The sequence below is a fragment of the Stegostoma tigrinum genome, chromosome 36 (assembly GCF_030684315.1).
Source record: "Stegostoma tigrinum isolate sSteTig4 chromosome 36, sSteTig4.hap1, whole genome shotgun sequence".
Taxonomy (NCBI): Eukaryota; Metazoa; Chordata; class Chondrichthyes; order Orectolobiformes; family Stegostomatidae; genus Stegostoma; species Stegostoma tigrinum.
The window spans coordinates 14,581,649-14,601,062 of NC_081389.1; the positions used below are offsets into that span (position 1 = coordinate 14,581,649).

Genomic DNA, 19,414 nt, shown 5'->3' on the forward strand with positions numbered 1-19,414 from the left:
TTAGTTAGTCAGGAAATTAGCAATGCAGTAACTGGATAAGAGCAGCTCCAGTAATGCTCAAGAGGCTTGACACCACCAGGACAGAGCAGCTCCCTTGATTGGCACCAGATCCCAACTCACTGTTTCCACCACCAACGCTCAATAACAGCTGGGCGTACTACTTACAAAATGCACTGCAGAGATTCACCAAGCCTCCTTTAACAGCACTTTCCAAACTCACGACCACTTCTATCTAGAAGGACAAAGGCAACAGATACATGAGAACACCACTATTTTCAAGTTCCCCTCCAAGCCACTCACCATCTTGACTTGGAAATATATCGCTGTTCCTTCAGTGTCAACGGGTCAAAAACCCGGAGTTCCTTCCCCAACAGTATGTGGGTGTACCTGCAGAACATGGACTGCAGCAGTTCAAGGAAGCAGCTTACCACCACCTTCTCAAAGGTAACTAGGTTTGGCCAATAAATGCTGATTCAGCCAGAGATGCTGACATTCCATCAGAGTATGGGGAACAAAAGAGTATTCTGGTGGTTCATTGGGTAAATCCTTCCTTCTGAGCCAGTGGCCCACAGTTCAAGTTTCAGTCTACGACTTGATGGCAGTGAGAGGTGCATTCATAACATGGCCTTGTAGTTTGGTCATCAAGGTGCAAGTCCTGCCAACATACCATGGGTAGGGACTGGGAAGTTTTTCTGGTCAGCAATACTCGATGTGGAGTGGTGCCTTTCAAGCAATAGCTTCTGACGATAGCTGTTTTTGGTAAAACAAGTATTAGACACAGAGTGCTGCATCTGTCCCATGCACTTCCAGACATGGGAAGAGACTCAAGAAGAATTAATTGAGTCTTTTTCAAGCTGAAAGTCAATGAGCTGTAAACCCTAGTGACACTGCGCTGGCCACCATAATCCTTCTGTAGGAGCGCTAAGATACTATCATCACTAATAAGGTCCTTAATGGGTGATTAACACAATTGACAATTATGAAGCAGTTGTCCATGAAAAGTGAAATGTGGATTCTTGTCACAGAATCACAAAGTTATTACAATGCAGAAGGATGCTGTTCAGCCCATTCTGCCTGTACTCGCAGCTCAGTGTTTGCATGCTCTTGCCAGCTGATGAAACGATCTCTCTGCCTCTTGTCCAGATCTCCAAGCTTTCCCCTCATTCAAGACTCCATGCTGAAGAGCAAACTCGGGGTGCCAGATCTCCGAGTCAATCGTATCATTAATCGTTCGATCTCCTGCACCATGAAGTCGCCCAAAGTGGAGTTGCTTGGAATCCCCTCGACTAATCAGGCAAGATCCCCCTCACCCTCCCTCACCATCTCTAAAAGAGAAAGTGAAAGTGAAGTTACCAAAGCTCCAGAGAAGTGTAGGACTTCTCTCTTTTTAGAGAGTGTTATGGACCAGACCAATGCTCATCAAAATACATTGAGAAGATAGCCTGCATGCCAACGTTTTCTTATCTGCAAGGTAAATGTAAGGTGTTGCATTCCAGATGCAATTCAATTGGTCAAACTACCAGATTTAAAGTAGAACACACTTTATGTATCCACTATAGAGAAAATAAAACAAAAGAAAGAAGGAATTGGAATAACGTTATTGGAGAACTCAATGAAGTAATAGGTACAGTAACTGTTCCAAGATAACAGCACCCCATAAATACATCATTGGCAAAGGCAAATTCAGAAAACAGATTGGTTCATATGAAACTCCCATGGCAGGCACACAACCCCCAGCTTATGGCTGTAAACAAGAGAATGCAAAAAAAAGACTTGCAATTCATCAAGATCACAACTACAATTGTTCAAAGCTAAGCAAATGGTCCTAATTCTGTGGGAGTTTGATGAGAGCCACTCAGGCTGCTTCTATAGTTCCAAACTTTGAAAAAGAAAGCACCCAAGGCTTCACAAGTTATTTATCTTCTCACAAAACGACTTGCTATCTGTCCACCAATCTCTCTCTCTAATGGAAACCAGGAGAAAACACACCTCTTAAAACCACAGTATCATCACAAGAGAGACAACTGGCGATGAGTTTAACCTGGGGGGTCACCAAGCTTCAGGCGAGTGGAAAGATTGATAGGGTGGGACTTGAACCCATATATTGGCATCACAAATCAGCTCTCCAGCCAACTGAGCTGTTGTGTAAATGAGCTGCAAGTGGTAGTTCATTTAAATAAGTAAGAGATGAATATATGTGACTTGAGTAAATCAAAGCTTTTCAGTTTGTGACAACAATGCTAATTCATTTGAATTATGCTCATTTCAAGCAGAAAGGTTCTCCCCACTTGAGTTATGTTTCAGGACAGATTGTTCAGAGGAACTGTGATCAACAATACCAAATCATTACACAATAAATAATATTCTACAATGTACTGCAGCTGATGGTATCTGCCGACAACCACCTCCCATCCTTGCCGAATTGTCTTTTCTGTTCCCAAATACCTGGATTCTCCTTGTTCTATTCCGACAATATGGAAAGCATTCATGATATGCCAATGGAAAATTACTCATGGTCAAAAACAACACCATGTGTTGTTTTTCCCATGTGTCTGTGAGCTTCTAAATTATTTTACAGTTTAGCAAGAATCCAATTTAGACTGCGATCTAAAAGCAAAATTCTGCAGATGCTGTTAATCTGAATCAAACAGGAAATGCTGGAGAAACCCAAGCAGATCTGGCAGCATCTGTGCAGAGAGAATTGGAGATAATGTTGCACGTCCAATATGGCTCCCCTTCAGACCAGGCTACTGTACTGGGTCAGAATTTGCTAAGCTGAGCTAAGACAGTGGCATAATACTGATGTCACTGGGCTTGAAATCCAAAAGCCTAAGCCCATAGGTTCGAATCCCATCATGGCACCTGATGCAATTTGAATGTGATAAATAATTCTGGAATTGAACACAAGTCTCAGGAATGGTAACAGTGACAGCTATCATCGACTGTTGCAAAAAAGCCACCCGTTTCACTATTGCCCCATAGTAAAGTCTGCTGGTTTGGTCTACATGTAACTCCAGGCACAGAGCAATGTGATTGACTCTTAACTGCCCCCAGAAGTGGCTCAGTAAGTCACTCAGTTGGAGAGGTGATGACCTACTGGTGTTATTGCTAGGCTATCATTGTTGTGATAATGTTCTTGGATCTGGGTTCAAATCCCAACATGACAAAAGCCTGGAATTAAGAGGCTAATGATGGCTGTCCAATTGTTGCAAAAATGGTACGGTGGCTCAGTGGTTAGTGCTGCAGCCTCACAGTGCCAGGGACCCAGGTTCGATTCCCGCCTCGGGTGACTGTCTGTGTGGAGTTTGCACATTCTCCCCGTGTCTGCGTGGGTTTCCTCCGGGTGCTCGGTTTCCTCCCACAGTCCAAAGATGTGCAAGTTAGGTGGATTGGCCATGCTAAATTGCCTGTAGTGTTCAGGGGTGTGTGGGGTATAGGGGGATGGGTCTGGGTGGGATGCTTTAAGGGGCGGTGTGGACTTGTTGGGCCGAAGGGCCTGTTTCCACACTGTAGGGAATCTAATCTAAAAATCCACTTGGTTCACTGATGTCCTTTAGGGAAGGAAATATGCTGTCCTTACCTGGCCTGGGCCACATGTGACTCCAGACCCATGGCAATGTGGTTGGCAATTGGAGGTGGACAATAAATGCTGGCCTTCCCGGTGTTGCCCACATTCTGTGAATGCGTAACCAATACTGGCATTGATGGTGAACCCCTCCAATGTAATGAAAGAATTTATAAAAAAAAACATCAGAGCTGCACTGTCCATCTCACTGAGAAAGATAAGAATATAAAATATGAAATACTAAATTTACTCAATCTGTTACAAACTTTATCTATTTATCCACAGGCTGGGAGCCACTGCAAGAACATTCCAACGTTAGAATATGGCTTTCTTGTACAGGTAAATGCTGAGAAAGTTGTGGCACTAATAGTCAATAATGGGCAAGAAATGCTGGCTTTGTGTATGAATGAATGTTTTTTTTTCCAAAAATGTTAGCCAATTATAATGAGATGGTAAGAAATAAGAGCCGACCCCTCAAGCCTGCTCTGCCATTCAATAGGCTCATGGCTGATCTGACATTCCCTATTGTTCTGCACTTTCCACATAACCTTTGATTCCCCTGTTGACCAAGAATCTATCTATCTCACTATTATGGATGTGTCTATTCATTTCAGCTCCTTCTTCTTCAAACCCTTTCATCAAATACCATATTCACAAGTTATTCCCCTCCCTGTGGTTTCAGTACACCTCCTCAGTGTTTTGCCAAGCTATCTATTAATGAATGCTGTGAAACAGAATGAAGAGGCAACGATGAATTATAATAACAGAGATCCAAACATGAACTACAATCACAAAGGGAGTGTCGATCTGTTGAGCTGTCTCTCAGCTAGTTAAACAGAGGCAGGGCAGGGCTTAGAACAAGCTGTCTATTTACTGAGAAAACTTTATCTATTTAAAATAATCTTTACATACTATAACAGAGACAGCCCATGATCAAAATTATAGCAAAGTCTTCCAATAAAAGCAGGAGGAAGATGCAGTGAATGGGAAGACAATTACCTAATACACTCAAATTATTTCAACTAAATCCCATTTTATAAGACAACAAGATGCAGGAGCAAAAACAAGCCTTTCAGCCCATTGAGTCTTTTCTGTCATGCAATGAGATCATGGCTGATTTGATAATTCTTAACAATCCATTGTCATTTGGCACGCACACGCACATACACATGCACATACACACACACATACACACATACACACAGCCTCTCTCTCTCCCTCTCTCCCTCTCCCTCTCCCACATGCACACTCTTTCTTTTTCTCTCTCTTTCTCTCACACACACATGAATTTATGGAGTGAATTTTTTTTTGCAAATATATTCTGTTTTGTTCAAAAGCACACAATTTATAAACAGGCAGTCAATGTGGTATTTTATGAATTCCTACTTTAGAAATAAAACCCCTCTGACTCCAAACAGAAACACAAACAGATTCTAAACAAGGCTTCATACCTAACATGCATTGTCTGACCTAAAATGTCACCTCTTCTTTACACTGTGAGAACCTTTATTTCTCTCAGGACACAGACTTCAAAGGAATTTGGGGATTTACATATAAATATTAATTAATTTTAAAAACCTTCTAACTGATTAAAGATTTAACAGCATCTTAGGTTTGTCGAGTACCTGCTCTTCAGTGGTGTGACACTTTGATCTTTTGCTTATAAATTCTGTGCCTGATACTACCTCTCTCTCTAACACCTGAAGAAGGAGTAAGACTATGAAATCTTGTGTTTCAAATAAACCTGCTGGACTATAGCCTGATGTTGTGTGATTTCTGAGTTTATGCCTTCTGGCCCTATGCTGTCCAACAAGGGGAGACAAACTTTCCACATCTACCCTGTCAAGTCCCGGAAAAATTTTGTAAGTTTTAATAAGGTCATCTTTAATTCCTCTATATTCCAATGAGTATCGGTCCAAACTACACAACCTCTCCTCATAAGACAATCCCTCCATACCTGATGTCGGACTAGTGAAACTTCCCTGGATTGCCTCCAATGCCATTATATTTTTCCTTAGGTAAGGAGACCAAAGCTGTTCACAATATTCTAGCTGCCATCTGACTAGTGCCTTGTATAGTTTTGACAAAATCTCCCTACTTCTAGACTCCATTCTCTTTGAAATAAAGGCCAACATGCATTCACCTTTCCTAACAACCAATGAAGTTGAATGCTAGCATGGATAGGGACTGCTAAATCCCTTTGTTTAGAATGGTCCTTTACAGCTGTATGGTCTTTAGACATGAGCACTGAAGAAATTACTCAACCATCTCTATTCCCTTCCAGTTTTGTGAAACCTTCTAGTCAAGATGTCTGCTCTTTGGGCATCTCTGGAGAAAGCTGTGTCCTCATTTGGAGACTGTTATGAGGAAAGGAAAGACTCTTAGGCACAAAATAAACAATTGAAAAATGAAATTGGTAAAAATCCTTAAGAATGCACTGAGTTTATTTGGGGTAAATCCCCACAAGTTATGTTTAGGTTGGCTACTTATTAAGAAGTCTCACAGACAATCAGGTCCTGAAACAATGACTTAAACTTTATTGCATGTAGTAACCAAACTAAGATCCCTCAAGTAAGCAGGTTAAGCCTCACAACCCAACTTGACTATTACTTGATTAATGATGGAATCTGGTCAGGATTTCACAAACTGTGTCTATCTCTGGTGTCCAAGGTTCAATCCTTAGGCAGTGCTATTCTTCAAAGTTCTGCTATTGACCTGTTTTGGTGTTGGATTCTTATACAATTTTCTCTCTTTCAAGTTTGCGGTGTGACATTATTGATGATTCAATGGATTCTTTCATTCCCAACACTGATTACTTTCCTGAGGAGCTCATATATATAACTTACCTCCTTATCAGAAGAACTCCTCTGCTGCTGTTGCATTTGGAGTTAGCTATCTGTTTAAAACACAGTTTTCTCTGCAATTAAGTGCTTAAATTCTTCTGCGGGGCAATCCTTGTCCTTTGTGGCAATAAAGCATCCAGTTTATCAAGCAGGAGTAAAAGCAATTTTGTTTATGTAATCTCGCTAAGACATGGCTCATTGCTTTCAATATCCATGTAACAGCTTGTCTTTGACCGTTTCATCTCAAGAAATAATTTATTCCAGACAGAGTTGTTGCTGACTCTTTCTGTGTGTAACAGTTTATCTTTTGTTGGCTCTTTCAATCAATACACTGCTATCAAAGTTGTGAAGATGATATTGTTTCAAGTTCAAGATGTGAGTTGCAATGTGGTGATTGTGTAATTTATGCAATTGGCTTTGGACATGCAAAGATGTTGCATTTAGCACAAGTTTTTTTTTCTGCCACACTCCAGATGGCACTCATTATTACAGATGGAAAACACTCTCAATAAAGTGTTGTGCTAAGGTTTGAGGACTCTGGAGCAACCTTGAGATGATGACAAGGATTTGCACATCGTGGAGTATAAATATCACAGTACTGAGTGGAGTTTAAATGTTCTAGAATGCGAGATGAAAGGACATTGACATGGACACAAGGACTAGATAGATTAGTCCTTAAATCAAGGCCTGGAATACCTACGATTACCATGTACAGCAATATTTCTGACTAATGTATAATAAATAGCATTACTTTGAAAGTCTAACCCGAAGACATTTCTTGCCTCCAATATCCCTGCCTCCAATAGTCTGTCATGCTCTCAAACTCAGAGTGGGATCAAACCACACAAAGAAGACAAAATCAGCCATTTGACTGGGAGATTGAGATTTACAACTGCACTTAAAGCTCAGTAGGTCTGTATCTGCTCATAAGTAACTCCAGTTCTAGCTATTGAGCATTCAGCAGTTAGCAAACTAAATGTCACAGTTGTTCCTTAGGCTAAGTATAGTTAGCTTTAAAATTTAGAAGTCGGTAATTTTGCCATAACTACTGTATCTGTACTGATTATCTGTAGTGATCTGCCATAACTTCTGTAGATGTAGTGATTATAACAAGCCACATAGACCTCATAGAATATGAGTTCCCCTGATTGGACCAGGTTACAGCCCCAATCTGGGAGCCCTGGCTGACAGATAGAAACAGGGATGTCAGGAGTTCTGCTCACTGGAGGAGTCAGCTGTGAGCTAGATGGATCAGTGTCAAGTACAATGTGAGTGTAAATTAAAGTTGAATTAGTGATGGGATACCGGCCTCTGTGGAGTTATTTCAGTAGGTACTGTTTAAATTTTAGTGTGTTAGGAGAAAGAAGCATTCTCATCACTGTCTGTGCTACAGCTTCTTTCATGCATTTGAAGAGAAAATGTCTTAAATATGTTGTGACATGTAGGGATTGAAGCATTCCCCATGCCTTTCAAGCTTCAGTGGGGACACATTTCTCCCCTTTTAGACTAGTTTGAGTGTCGTATCCAATTTCCCATTGCACATGATGTGAGAGGCACAGTGCAGAGACTGGCTCCTGCTGTCTAATGGATGCCTGTGGCTTTCTCTGCTGTGCCAAAAGCACGTCGGATTTAATTGGGACTAATTTGACATCTCTTTTCTCTTCCCTGCGCAGCCAATTGTTCAAATCCCGAGAAGGTTCAACCAATTTACAGCAATGCTTTGAGTGGTTGAGGTCACATTGGAACTCGGCTGTCATGTTGTTTTTAGCTCTGAATCACTTGTTTCGTTTTCTGGCTCAGCCGATGTTGGAATTTAACCAAACGTGAGTTGCGAATGTTTCCAGCATTGTGCAGAAATTTACAAAAGGGAACTGGATAAATACATAAAGGTAAAAACTTTTAGTGCTGTGTCGAGGGGAAGTGATGGTGTAGTGGTATTATCACTCGACTGTTAATCCAGAGACCCTGATAACATTCTGGGGACCTGAGTTCGAATCCCATCACAGCAGATGGTGGAATTTGAATTCATTAAAAGTATCTGGACTTAAGAATCTAATGATGACCATGAATTCATTGTCAATTGTTGGGAAAGTCTATCTGGTTCACTAATGTCCTTTAGGGAGGGAAGCTGCCATCCTTCCACAGTCTGGCCTACATGTGACTCCAGACCCACAGCACTGTGGTTAACTCTTAAGTGCCCTCTGGACAATTAGGGATGAACAATAAATGCTGGCCTATCCAGAAATGTCCTCATAACATGAATGAATAAAAAAAGAAGTGTAGGTGTTGTAAATAATTGGATAACTCTTTCAAATAGCAAATCCAAGTATAATGGGCTGAAAGGCCTATTACGTTAATCTCCTCTCTCATGTATGCCTCCAAACTGTCCTGCAACTATGAAACACATACGTGGAATCAGGTCATAATTCCCTTTTCAAAGGAATGACAAACTCACAAAGACCAAAACATGCTTGACAGTAGATATATTGCATTTCATGTGTTTCCCCCTGTTCTAGACAATGAAGTATGCAGAGCAGAGGATTCCCACTCTGAATGAATACTGTGTTGTGTGTGATGAGCAGCATGTCTTCCAGAATGGGTCAATGTTGAAGGTAAGCACAATTGTATCATCTTTGCAGTAGGACATACCTTGGAATGTAATTTGTTTTGAAGGACACAGAATGGGATCCTGGAACAGTGATCGATGTTCCTGGGTTCCCATGCAGCAAGTTTGTTATTTTGGCTGGGTTACCAGATCAAGGAATTGTATTGCTGCATGGGAAGGTGACCATTGTCTTTTAACAGGGAAGGATAAAATGAAGGAGACGTCATCTCTTCAGAGACATTTCCACGAAAACATTGGCCAAAACTCAAGAATTTGATGCAGGAAATGTTGTCAACTTTAGGCTTTTGTTTACTTCTTTCATTTCCAATGTATTTCCCTCTATAAAAAGAATAGATTCAAGAACAGCTTCTTCCCCACTGTTATTAGACTTCTGAATGGACTTGTCAAATTTTAAACTTAATGTTGCTCTCACATTCTCTGTGCACCTTCTCTGCAGCCATAACATTGCATTCCTTGCTTTGTTCTCTTCCCCTAATTCGCTTTGTATGGCATGATCTGCCTGTACTGCACGCAGAACAAAATTTTTCACTGTACCTAGGTACATGTGACAATAATAAATCAAATGAAAATCTCTATTTGGTGGAAATGTATTTTTTTTTTGAAGTACTTATAGAAAGTAGAACACAATTTAGAAATTTGTGCATATCTTTCAACCAGAAGTAAAATGACAAAACGTAAAAAGGCAACGAGAAAGAACCCAAACTTTCATATGTTTCTTTAAATGGATACACATATGTAGCGACATACACAGATGTTTGTAAAGTGTCAGATCAGTTCTTAGCCTTTACTCCCAAGTGAGTTTGGACCTAAATACCAGAGCTCAAACTAATCTCATTTCTTGGCAGTAATCTTGCAGAGAAGTTGTATCAATGCCCTTAATTTTCTCACATTTGCTATTTTGTTTTAGTAAACTCTCCTCCATCCATAATTGCTTGCTGATCATTGGAGAGGGTTCAGAAAAGATTTACAAAGACATTGCTGGGAATGGAGGGTTTGAGTTACAAGGACAGGCTGGATAGGCTGGTGTGTAGGTGATTGTGAGGTGACTTTATAGAGGTTTATAAAGTTGAGGGGTATGGATAAGGTAAAAGCAAGGGTCTTTTCCCGAGGGTGGGGGTTTTCAAGGCAAGGGGGAATATTTTTAAGATGAGAGGAGAAAGATTTGAAAAGGATGTGAGGGACAAATTTTTAAACAGGGTGTGGTTTGTGCATAGACCGAACTTCCAGAAGAAGTGATGGATGCAGGTGCAGTTAAAACATTTAAAGGACATTTTGATAAGTGCGTGAAGAGGAAAGGTTTTGAGCGATATGGGGCAAGTGCAGACAATTTTGGGATTATGGTCAGTATGGACTAGTTGGACCAAAGGTTCTGCTTCTGTGCTGTATGACTTTCTGATACCTTTGAAGTGTGGTGACTAGTGTAATTCCCACAAATACCATGGAGTTCATGATCAAATAATTGACGTACGGTCGGGGATAATATTGGTCCAGATGCTGAGTGATCTTCTTGGCAGAAATATTCCTTTACTCCTGTCTGAGAGGGCATTCCATGCAGCATTACAGCATTGTACAGCATTGGGAGCATCCGCCCAGAGTCAAACTCTCAAACTCCTGGACTTAGGGTACAAACATTAAACTATGACTGAATATGAGTGTACGAAGACCTAATGCTTGTCTCATCCTTGTCTGGTGCTTGATGTTTCAGAGGCTTGACAATTTTCATTCTTTCCTTCACTGTTGCTCAGCCTGCGGTTTGCACTCGGGAACTATGTGTTTTCTCATTCTACACACTGGGAGTGATGTCTGGAGCAGCAGAAGAAGTTGCCACTGGAGCAGAGGTAGGCAAAACCTGCCCTACCTGAAGCTAATCAACTTAACAACAACAACAACATGTACTTGCTTGGCCACGTTAATATAACAAAGCACACCAGGATGTTACACAGGAATATACAAGATGTGATGCTAAGCCACATGCATTATTTGATCAGACAACAGGTAAGTTGATCCCTGATGTGGCTTTTATGTGTCTTCAATGAAGAATGTGAGGCTAAGAAGTATAAAGAGTGAATTCCTGAGCTTGGAAACGAGACAACAGAGTCATGGTCAGCAATAAAAGATTTGGAATCCAAGACAGAAGAATATTGCAGTAACAGGTGACTTCAGGCCTTGAAAGGTTTTATGCATTTGACATTGTATTTCCTTGTTAATCATACGAGAGGTTGGCATGGATTGGATTGGGACATTGTAGGGTGAGCTGGACTTGATGTGGAATTAAATGCTTACTCCTAAGGCAAAACTAGTTGGGGGCAACATTTAATTGGGTGGGTGGTAGCAGGATGGGGTTTCCTGCCTTCCCACCTCTTGTCCTTATTACGTCTGAGGGTCCTCAACCTGCTAACTGAGTGGTCAGTTAATACCCACCATGGGCCTCACTCTGCCACTTCAGCGATACACCCAGCAGCAGGCAGGGGATTCATCATAGAACATAGAACATAGAAAAGTACAGCACAGTACAGGCCCTTCGGCCCACGATGTTGTGCCGTGGAATAATCCTAATCCAAAAATAAAATAATCTAACCTACATTCCCTTCAATTCAGGGCTGTCCATGTGCATGTCCAGCAGTCGCTTAAATGTCACTAATGACTCTGCTTCCACAACTACCACTGGTAAACTATTCCATGCGCTCACAACTCTCTGCGTGAAGAACTTCCCTCTGACGTCTCCTCTATACCTTCCTCCTAACGCCTTAAAACTATGACCCCTCGTGGCAGTCAATCCTGCCCTGGGGAAAAGTCTCTGGCTATCGACTCTATCCATGCCTCTCATTACCTTGTACACCTCGATCAGGTCACCTCTCTTCCTCCTTCTCTCCAGAGAGAAAAGTCCAAGCTCAGTCAACCTCTCCTTGTGAGACAAGCCCCCCAGTTCAGGCAGCATCCTGGTAAACCTCCTTTGCACCCTCTCCAAAGCCTCCACATCTTTCCTATAATAGGACGACCAGAACTGAACACAATATTCCAAGTGTGGTCTCACCAGGGTTTTGTAGAGCTGCGGCATAACCTCACGGCTCTTAAACTCGATCCCCCTGTTAATGAAAGCTAAAACACCATATGCTTTCTTAACAACCTTATCCACTTTGAGGAAGCTATGCACTTGAACACCAAGATCCCGCTGTTCCTCCACACTGCCGAGAATCCTGCCTTTAATCCTATATTCAGCATTTAAGTTTGACCTTCCAAAATGCATCACCTTGCATTTATCCAGGTTGAGCTCCTTCTGCCATTTCTCAGCCCAGGTCTGCATACTGTCAATGTCTCGCTGAAGTCTACAATAGCCCTCGACACTATCAACGGTACCTCCAACCTTTATGTCATCAGCAAACATACTAACCCAACCCTCAACCTCCTCATCCAAGTCATTTATAAAAACTACAAAGAGCAGAGGCCCAAGAACAGAGCCCTGCGGGACATCACTCAGCGCTGACCTCCAGGCAGAATACTTACCATCTACAATCACTCTCTGCCTCCTGTCAGCCAACCAATTCTGAATCCAGACAGCCAAATCACCCTGTATCCCATACCTCCTGACTTTATGAATGATCCTGCCGTGAGGAACCTTATCACATACCTTGCTGAAGTCCATGTACACCACATCCACTGCTCGACCCTTGTCAACCTGTCTCGTGACCTCCTCAAAGAACTCACTAAGATTTGTGAGGCATGACCTGCCCCTCTCAAAGCCATGCTGACTCCCTTTAATCACGCTATGCTTTTCCAAATAATCATAAATCCTATTCCCCAGAATTCTTTCCAAAACCTTGCTCACCACAGACGTAAGAATGACTGGCCTGTAATTTCCAGGGATTTCCCTATTCCCTTTCTTGAAAAGAGGAACAACATTTGTCTCCCTTCAATCTTCCAGTACGACTCCCGTGAAGAGTGAGGAACCAAAGATCTTCGCCAGTGGCTTAGCAACCTCCTTTCTCGCTTCCCGGAGCAACCTAGGATAAATCTGGTCTGGCCCAGGGGACTTATCAATCTTAATGTTCGCTAAAATTTGCAGCACATCAACTTCCTCAATCTCGATCTGTTCAAGCCTGTTTTCCTGCTCCTCAAAGTTCTCATTCACAACAAGGTCCCTTTCCTTAGTGAAAACCGAAGCAAAAAACTCATTTAGGGCTTCCCGTATCTGCTCAGACTCCATGCACAAGTTCCCTATGCTATCCCTGATCGGCCCTACCTTCTCCCTGATCATTCTCTTATCATTCCTCACGTATCATGGTGGCAGAGCTGAAAGCAAAGCCTTTTGGGATTGTAAGTGATCTTCTCGCAGGAATTGCTTTCTCAGAATCACTCGCCCCATTGAGAGATCTGGCGTTGGAATGTGGTTTAAAATCTACCATCCTGCATTTGAAGCAGCACATCCCTGCAGCCCTCTCCTCATAGCTCTAAACTTGTCTTTATTTAGCTGTGGCCTAGATTCCCTTGACTATTCTCATCTTGGATTGTACATTATCAGCAGTTGTCTAGTAAGTAGTAGAGGTAATATGTAAGTATCAGATACTGGTAAGGACACAACAGCAGTATAGTGTGCAGTTCTGATCACCACGTCACACACAATACAAGTATTGTGAGTACAGAGAAGATTTACAAGAATGTTGCCAGGGATGGAGAATTGTAGCTAAGAAGACAGATTGGAGCGTTGCTTTCCATGGAACAGAGAAGGGTGAGAGGTGACATGATTGAGGTATACAAAATTGTGAGGGATAGAGATAGAGTAGCACACGGGAACATGTTCCCTTTGGCAGAGAACTCAAAACTCAAAAGTTATAGGTTGAAGCTGAGTGGCAGATGGATTAGTGGGGGGATGAGGAAAAACATTTTTATGCAGTGGGTGGTGAGTGATTGGAGTTGGTGGTGAAGGTAGAGATACTAAACTCTTTTTATGAAGAACCTGGATCTGCACCTTAAGTGCTGTAAGCCGTAGGGCTATGGATCATGTGTAGGAAGCTGGAATTAAAAAGCGCATCTGGGTTGGCATGGGTGAAAGGAACTGAATAGCCCCCTCCTGTGCTGGATCATGTCTATGGTTTCTAACCCAATAGCCTAAGAATTTCCTAACAGATATTAAATATAACAGGCCTTCCCGATAGAAGGCGATGTGGGGTTATTGCCAGCTCTCCAAATAGCAAGGATGGCATCTTTTACACGTTAACTATCGCCTTTAAAATGAGCCAGGAACAATTCTTCTATTGAATTACCTTGGTTAATGCTAAATTCAGGCCAAAGGAAAGGAAAGCTTCTTGTTTCACAAACAATAATGAGGATTCTTTCCTCTGCAGGTGGTAGACCTGTTGGTTGCAATGTGTCGAGCTGCTCTGGAGTCCCCGAGGAAAAGCATTATATTTGAGCCCTACCCTTCTGTTGTGGACCCAAGTGATCCCAAAACCCTTGCATTCAACCCCAAGGTGAGCCCTTACTGAACAGAAAAGCTTTACATCAGGTTGGAGCCTGTTAATTATAGCTCATTTTCTGTAACTGGGTGAAACCATCTCATGCATTTCACTTCCATTTATCTTTCCCTTGCTGTAGCTTGGAGTTTTTGGAGCTTTTGATCCCTTGTTTCATTCTGTCTTCCTCTACTTCCCACTAGTATGGAATTAATGGTGGGGTGGCACGGTGGTTCAGTGGTTAGCACTGCTGCCTCACTGCGCCAGAGAGCCTTGTTCAATTCTATGTCTGTGTGGAGTTTATATGTTCTCCCCGCATCAGTGAGGGTTTTCTCCGAGTGGCCTGGTTTCCTCACACAGTCCAAAGATGTGCAGGTTAGGTGGATTACACATGGAAAACTGCAGGGTTACAGGGATAGGGTAGGGGGAGTGGGTGTGACTGAGATGTTTTTCAGAGGGCTGGTGTGAACTAATTGGGCTGAATGGCCTGCTTCCACACTGTAAGGCTTTACTGATTCTAATTATGTATTTGTAGCAGTGTACAAAAGAGCAATTCACCCTGTTCAGCAACTGCACTGGCTTTTTGAAAGACTATTATAACAGCGCAATTTCCCTGACTTTTCCCCATAACCCGGCAAATTGTTTCACTTCAAGTAAACATCCAACGCTCTACTAAATATCTCAATTTAACTTGCCTCCATCAAACCTCCAGGCAGTGTATTCCAGAGTATGACCACTCAATGAGTGAAGAAAGTATTTTTCTATTCACATTTGCTTCTTTTGCAAATTACTTCAAACCCATGCTCTTCTGTTATGAGCAGGAGCAGTTTCTTTCTATCTACTCAGTTAGTACCCCATGTGTTTTTCAAATCTTTTTATCAAACCTCCTTTTAATCTTCTCTCCAATGAAAATAGTCTGAACTGCTTCAATCTATCTTCATAACTGAAGTTTTATAAAGCTGGAATCATTCCAGTAAACCTCCTTTGCACGCTCTCCAGTGCATACCCATCCTTATTCAAATGGGCCACTCATAGCTGTACACAGCATTCCAGCTGAGGTCTTACTGGTGTTTTATACAGGTTCAGCCTAGCCTCCCAGCTTTCTACTTTGATCTAAAAGTAAATAAAAGACCAATTTTCAGTATGTCCTTTGTTCATGGAACGCAATGTAGTGACAGCCAGTAATATGGGTGTCAAGTAGAATATTGGCCTTTATTCCAAGAGGAATGGGATATAAAAGTAAGGAGGTCTGGCTACAACTGTCCAGAGCATTGGTGATATAGTATGGAAAATTCTCTTCCCTGGCATATACTGGCACTGGAGGCAATTCAGAAAAGGCTCACTAAGTTGATTCCCAGTTTGAGGGTCTTATTTTCTGAAGGAAGGAAGAGCAGTTTGGGCCAACAATCACTTGAGTTTGTAAGAATGGGAGGAGATTTTATTGAAACATGTAAGATTCTGAGGGGCTTAACAGGATAGAAACTGGAATGATTCCTCTGATGGAATCTAGAACCAGAGGTGCAGTGTCAAAATAAGGGGTATCATAATTCAGACCACAAGTTATAGGAGCAGAATTAGTCCATTCAGCGCATTGAGTCTGGTCCACCATTCAATCATGGGCTGATGTGTTCATGGCAGTTAAGGGGAAACTCATCTGTGAAGTTCATGAAATTTTCAAATTCACTATTCAAAGATAACTGTTAGAAGCTGAACTGTTGATATATTCAACGAAAGTCAGACTTTTAAATTGGGGACGAGTGAGGTTTTATGATAAACAAGTTAGTAAGTAGAGTTAAAGTTCACAATCCAATCAACCATAGTCTTATTAGCTGCAGATCAGGCTTGAAGAGCTATTCCTGCTCCCACCAGTTCTGCTGTAAGTTTTAGAAGACTTGTCTTTTCAGTAAACTGCAGCACTAAATTATACAATTAAAATATAAGATGTAGCACTTTAAAGTGTTACTGAAAAAAGATGCATTTTGTTGAAACTTGAGAAGTGGTAACATTAAAGGACAAACAATATGACTGTATGTGAAATCTGCCAGTGGTTGGCAAGGGAACTTTGATTGGCAGAGGTATTGCCATGGAGAATGAACAGATTTAAGGCCACTGCCTTTGGTTCTGAAAAGTGCCCATCTACCTCAGGGTGGAAGAATGAGGTATCTCAAAGTTTGATCAACAAGTGAAGCCAGGTGTTTCAGTGTAACAATGCAATAGCAACCCCATTTAGTGCTTGTCACTAACGTGCCATCAAGCCACAGAGACACACTGTTCATCACGCAAATGAGTAATATGGTATATGCATGTCAATACTGGTATGATGCCAGTATGTCAGATGTAATTTGGAAGGACTGGTGGATCATGTCAATAATCATAGCCTTCTTACTCTTTGCAACAAGTGAGGTACTGACCACGAACCACTAACCCGTGCTTGCAAAAATCAAAATACAGTCCCAGCATTAGATGTGATTCTGCAATTATCTCGCATTTGACATCTAATCCTGAGTGTGCTAAGAATTTAGGTTTGTTACTTGGGTTCACAGCATGGCTTACCTCCATGCACTGGAGCCTAGGCAGATTAATACACAGGGCCCTATCCTTTGCACACAGAAAGAACATGAACACATGCTGCACTTGTTTCGGATGAACTCGTCAAATGACAGCCATGCATGTGTCATTCATCAGGGGAATGAGTAAACTTGCCTGGTTTAACGTTTGAACTAAGATTGGCAGTTAACTGTCAGCCATCATTTAACTGGTGCATTCTCCATAGGAATGCCCCTATCACTCAGAGCCAACCAATCAGCAGTTTCTTTGAATTTAATGATTCTCCTTTATATTTGTATTTTTTATATCCTGTCCTAATGAGCGCAAGACAAAGATTTTCAGGCAAAGTACGGTACTACCAAATAAATATTTTAGCATAACATTTTATTTCATTTTTATGCAGTTAGTTTAGTTCTTCAGTTTTGTATGAAGACTCCTCTCAGTTCATCATAGCCTCCCCGTCCTGTTTTAACAGAGCAGTTGAGACTTTATTGACATCAATCCTTTGTCCAGTTTCTACTTTACCATCTCAGAGTTTTTTGTTTAGCCATCAACAGGCATTTCTGTTGACAACCTCTTCATGTGGACATCCAGTAAATGTGGACAACGTCCTAGAGAATCCATGACTTGGTGGGATATGTTGGAAGAATTATACTGTAAGATTAGTTAACTGTTTAGAGATGCTCAGTGAAAAGGTTCATTGGGTCGTGTATCTATCTGAAATTTGATCTCCAAACTTTATTTCCTGTCAGAGGTTGGTTAGCTCAGTTGGTTGGATGGCTGGTTTGCAATGCAGAATGATGCTAACAGTGTAGGTTCAACTTGTCCATTGGCTTAGGTTACCATGAAATACTCTCTTTCAAAACCTCTTCCCTAACCTGAGATGTGGTGATCTGTAGGTTAAGCTACCACCAATTGTCTCTTTCTTTCTCACTATTGAGAAAGCAGTCTTGTGGCTGTGGAAGCTTTACTTTAATATGTCCTGTTAAAGTACCAATTCATTGTTCAATTTGCACCTCTCAACAGCTTGAACATTAACTATGAGGCTGTGCTGAGGCAATTTTGGCCTCAGCTTTGGAAATATTGGCAGCTCTAATATGTTATGAGTTGCTATCACCATCACACTGTTATCCACTGCATGAACTGTGTCTCACCATTTTCCTGTTGCCCATTTACAGAAGAAGAACTATGAGAGGCTACAGAAAGCACTGGATAGTGTAATGTCCATCAGGGAAATGACACAGGTAGGTCAAAAATGCTCATGTTATGTCACTGCCCTTTATCTTTTTATGGGAAAAAGACACTGACTATTCACCTTGTTCATGTCCCTCATGACTTTATAAACCCCTATAAGATCACCCCTCAGTCTCTGATGCTCCAGGGAAAATTGCCCCAGCCTATTCAGCTCTCCCATTAACTCAAACTTCCTTGTTCCACTGTGTTCCACCAAATCCACACTGTGTTGACATCTTCTAAACCATTTCAAGTTTAGTAACATCTTTTCCACAGCAGAGAGATCAGAATTGAATGTTGATTTCCAGAAATGGCCCAACCAATTTGTCCTCTACATGACCTCCCAACTCAATGCACTGACCAACAAAGGCAAGTGTGCCAAGCGCCTTCTTCAACCTCCCTGTCCACCTCCAACTCCACTTTCAAAGAACAATGAGGGTACACCCCATGGTTTATTTTATTTTTGGCAAAAAGTCCTCTTAGAAACATGCACTTCACATAAATCACACATCCCTGTCCCTTCACTTGCAGATCTGAAAGTGTTTCATTTGATTTTGAATGAGGTTCATAAAGGACACTCTTTTGAAACTGAGTTTTTTGCAAAGCTTTCCTCGTCTCTTGCCTCCCTGGGAGACAGAGTAAGACATATCACTGTCAAGAAGCACCCACACATCTGAGATTTATAATATCTGGAAATGGTTGGTTAAAGGCCGACAGGAGTGCCTGGTGATTGTCAGCAAATATGAAGCAGATGCCTGCAGCTTCTAACAGCTTCTCAGAAGAAGTAGATGCTGTCAAATTAAATAACTGAAGCATGAAGAACAAAACTGTGAAGTAAAGGCAGATGTTAAAATAACAGACAAGAAAATTGAAAGGGTGTCTGTGAGACATGAAATGTGTAGAACTCAACTTTTGTGGCGAGTCCTAATGTTCTCTCTCACAGTCTTTCCAAACTCGCCTTACAAACTATGCACCGTGCCTCTGCTGTTATTCCACTCACCACAGGTGGCAGCATTGTTGGGGCCTCACAGGATTCTGGTCACCAAGTCCATCTTTAAGGTCCCAGGTGTGCAGCCAGCCAAGCGATGGCTGCCAACGGTTGCACTTCATGGGTTTTTTTTTGCCAAGGGCATTGGACCTGTCGGGGAGG

At 41.7% G+C, this 19,414-nt stretch overlaps 1 protein-coding gene across 8 annotated transcripts in view; it reads left to right on the forward strand.

The window, feature by feature from the left end:
* The window catches only part of LOC125446846 (protein mono-ADP-ribosyltransferase PARP6), a 130,066-nt gene that overhangs the window by 76,734 nt on the left and 33,918 nt on the right, over positions 1-19,414 (forward strand). For 7 of the 8 annotated variants that reach the window (XR_009442989.1, XM_048520749.1, XM_048520750.1 and 4 more), the window contains 6 exons: positions 1,144-1,294; positions 3,851-3,904; positions 8,925-9,020; positions 10,780-10,872; positions 14,377-14,502; positions 18,210-18,275. Coding sequence is in view for 7 of the 8 variants with exons in the window: in XM_048520749.1 (XP_048376706.1) it covers positions 1,144-1,294; positions 3,851-3,904; positions 8,925-9,020; positions 10,780-10,872; positions 14,377-14,502; positions 18,210-18,275 (586 nt within the window). In the remaining variant the exon portion in view is untranslated. The remainder of the gene's footprint in view (positions 1-1,143; positions 1,295-3,850; positions 3,905-8,924; positions 9,021-10,779; positions 10,873-14,376; positions 14,503-18,209; positions 18,276-19,414) is intronic. The other variant, XM_048520755.1, reaches the window with a different exon arrangement.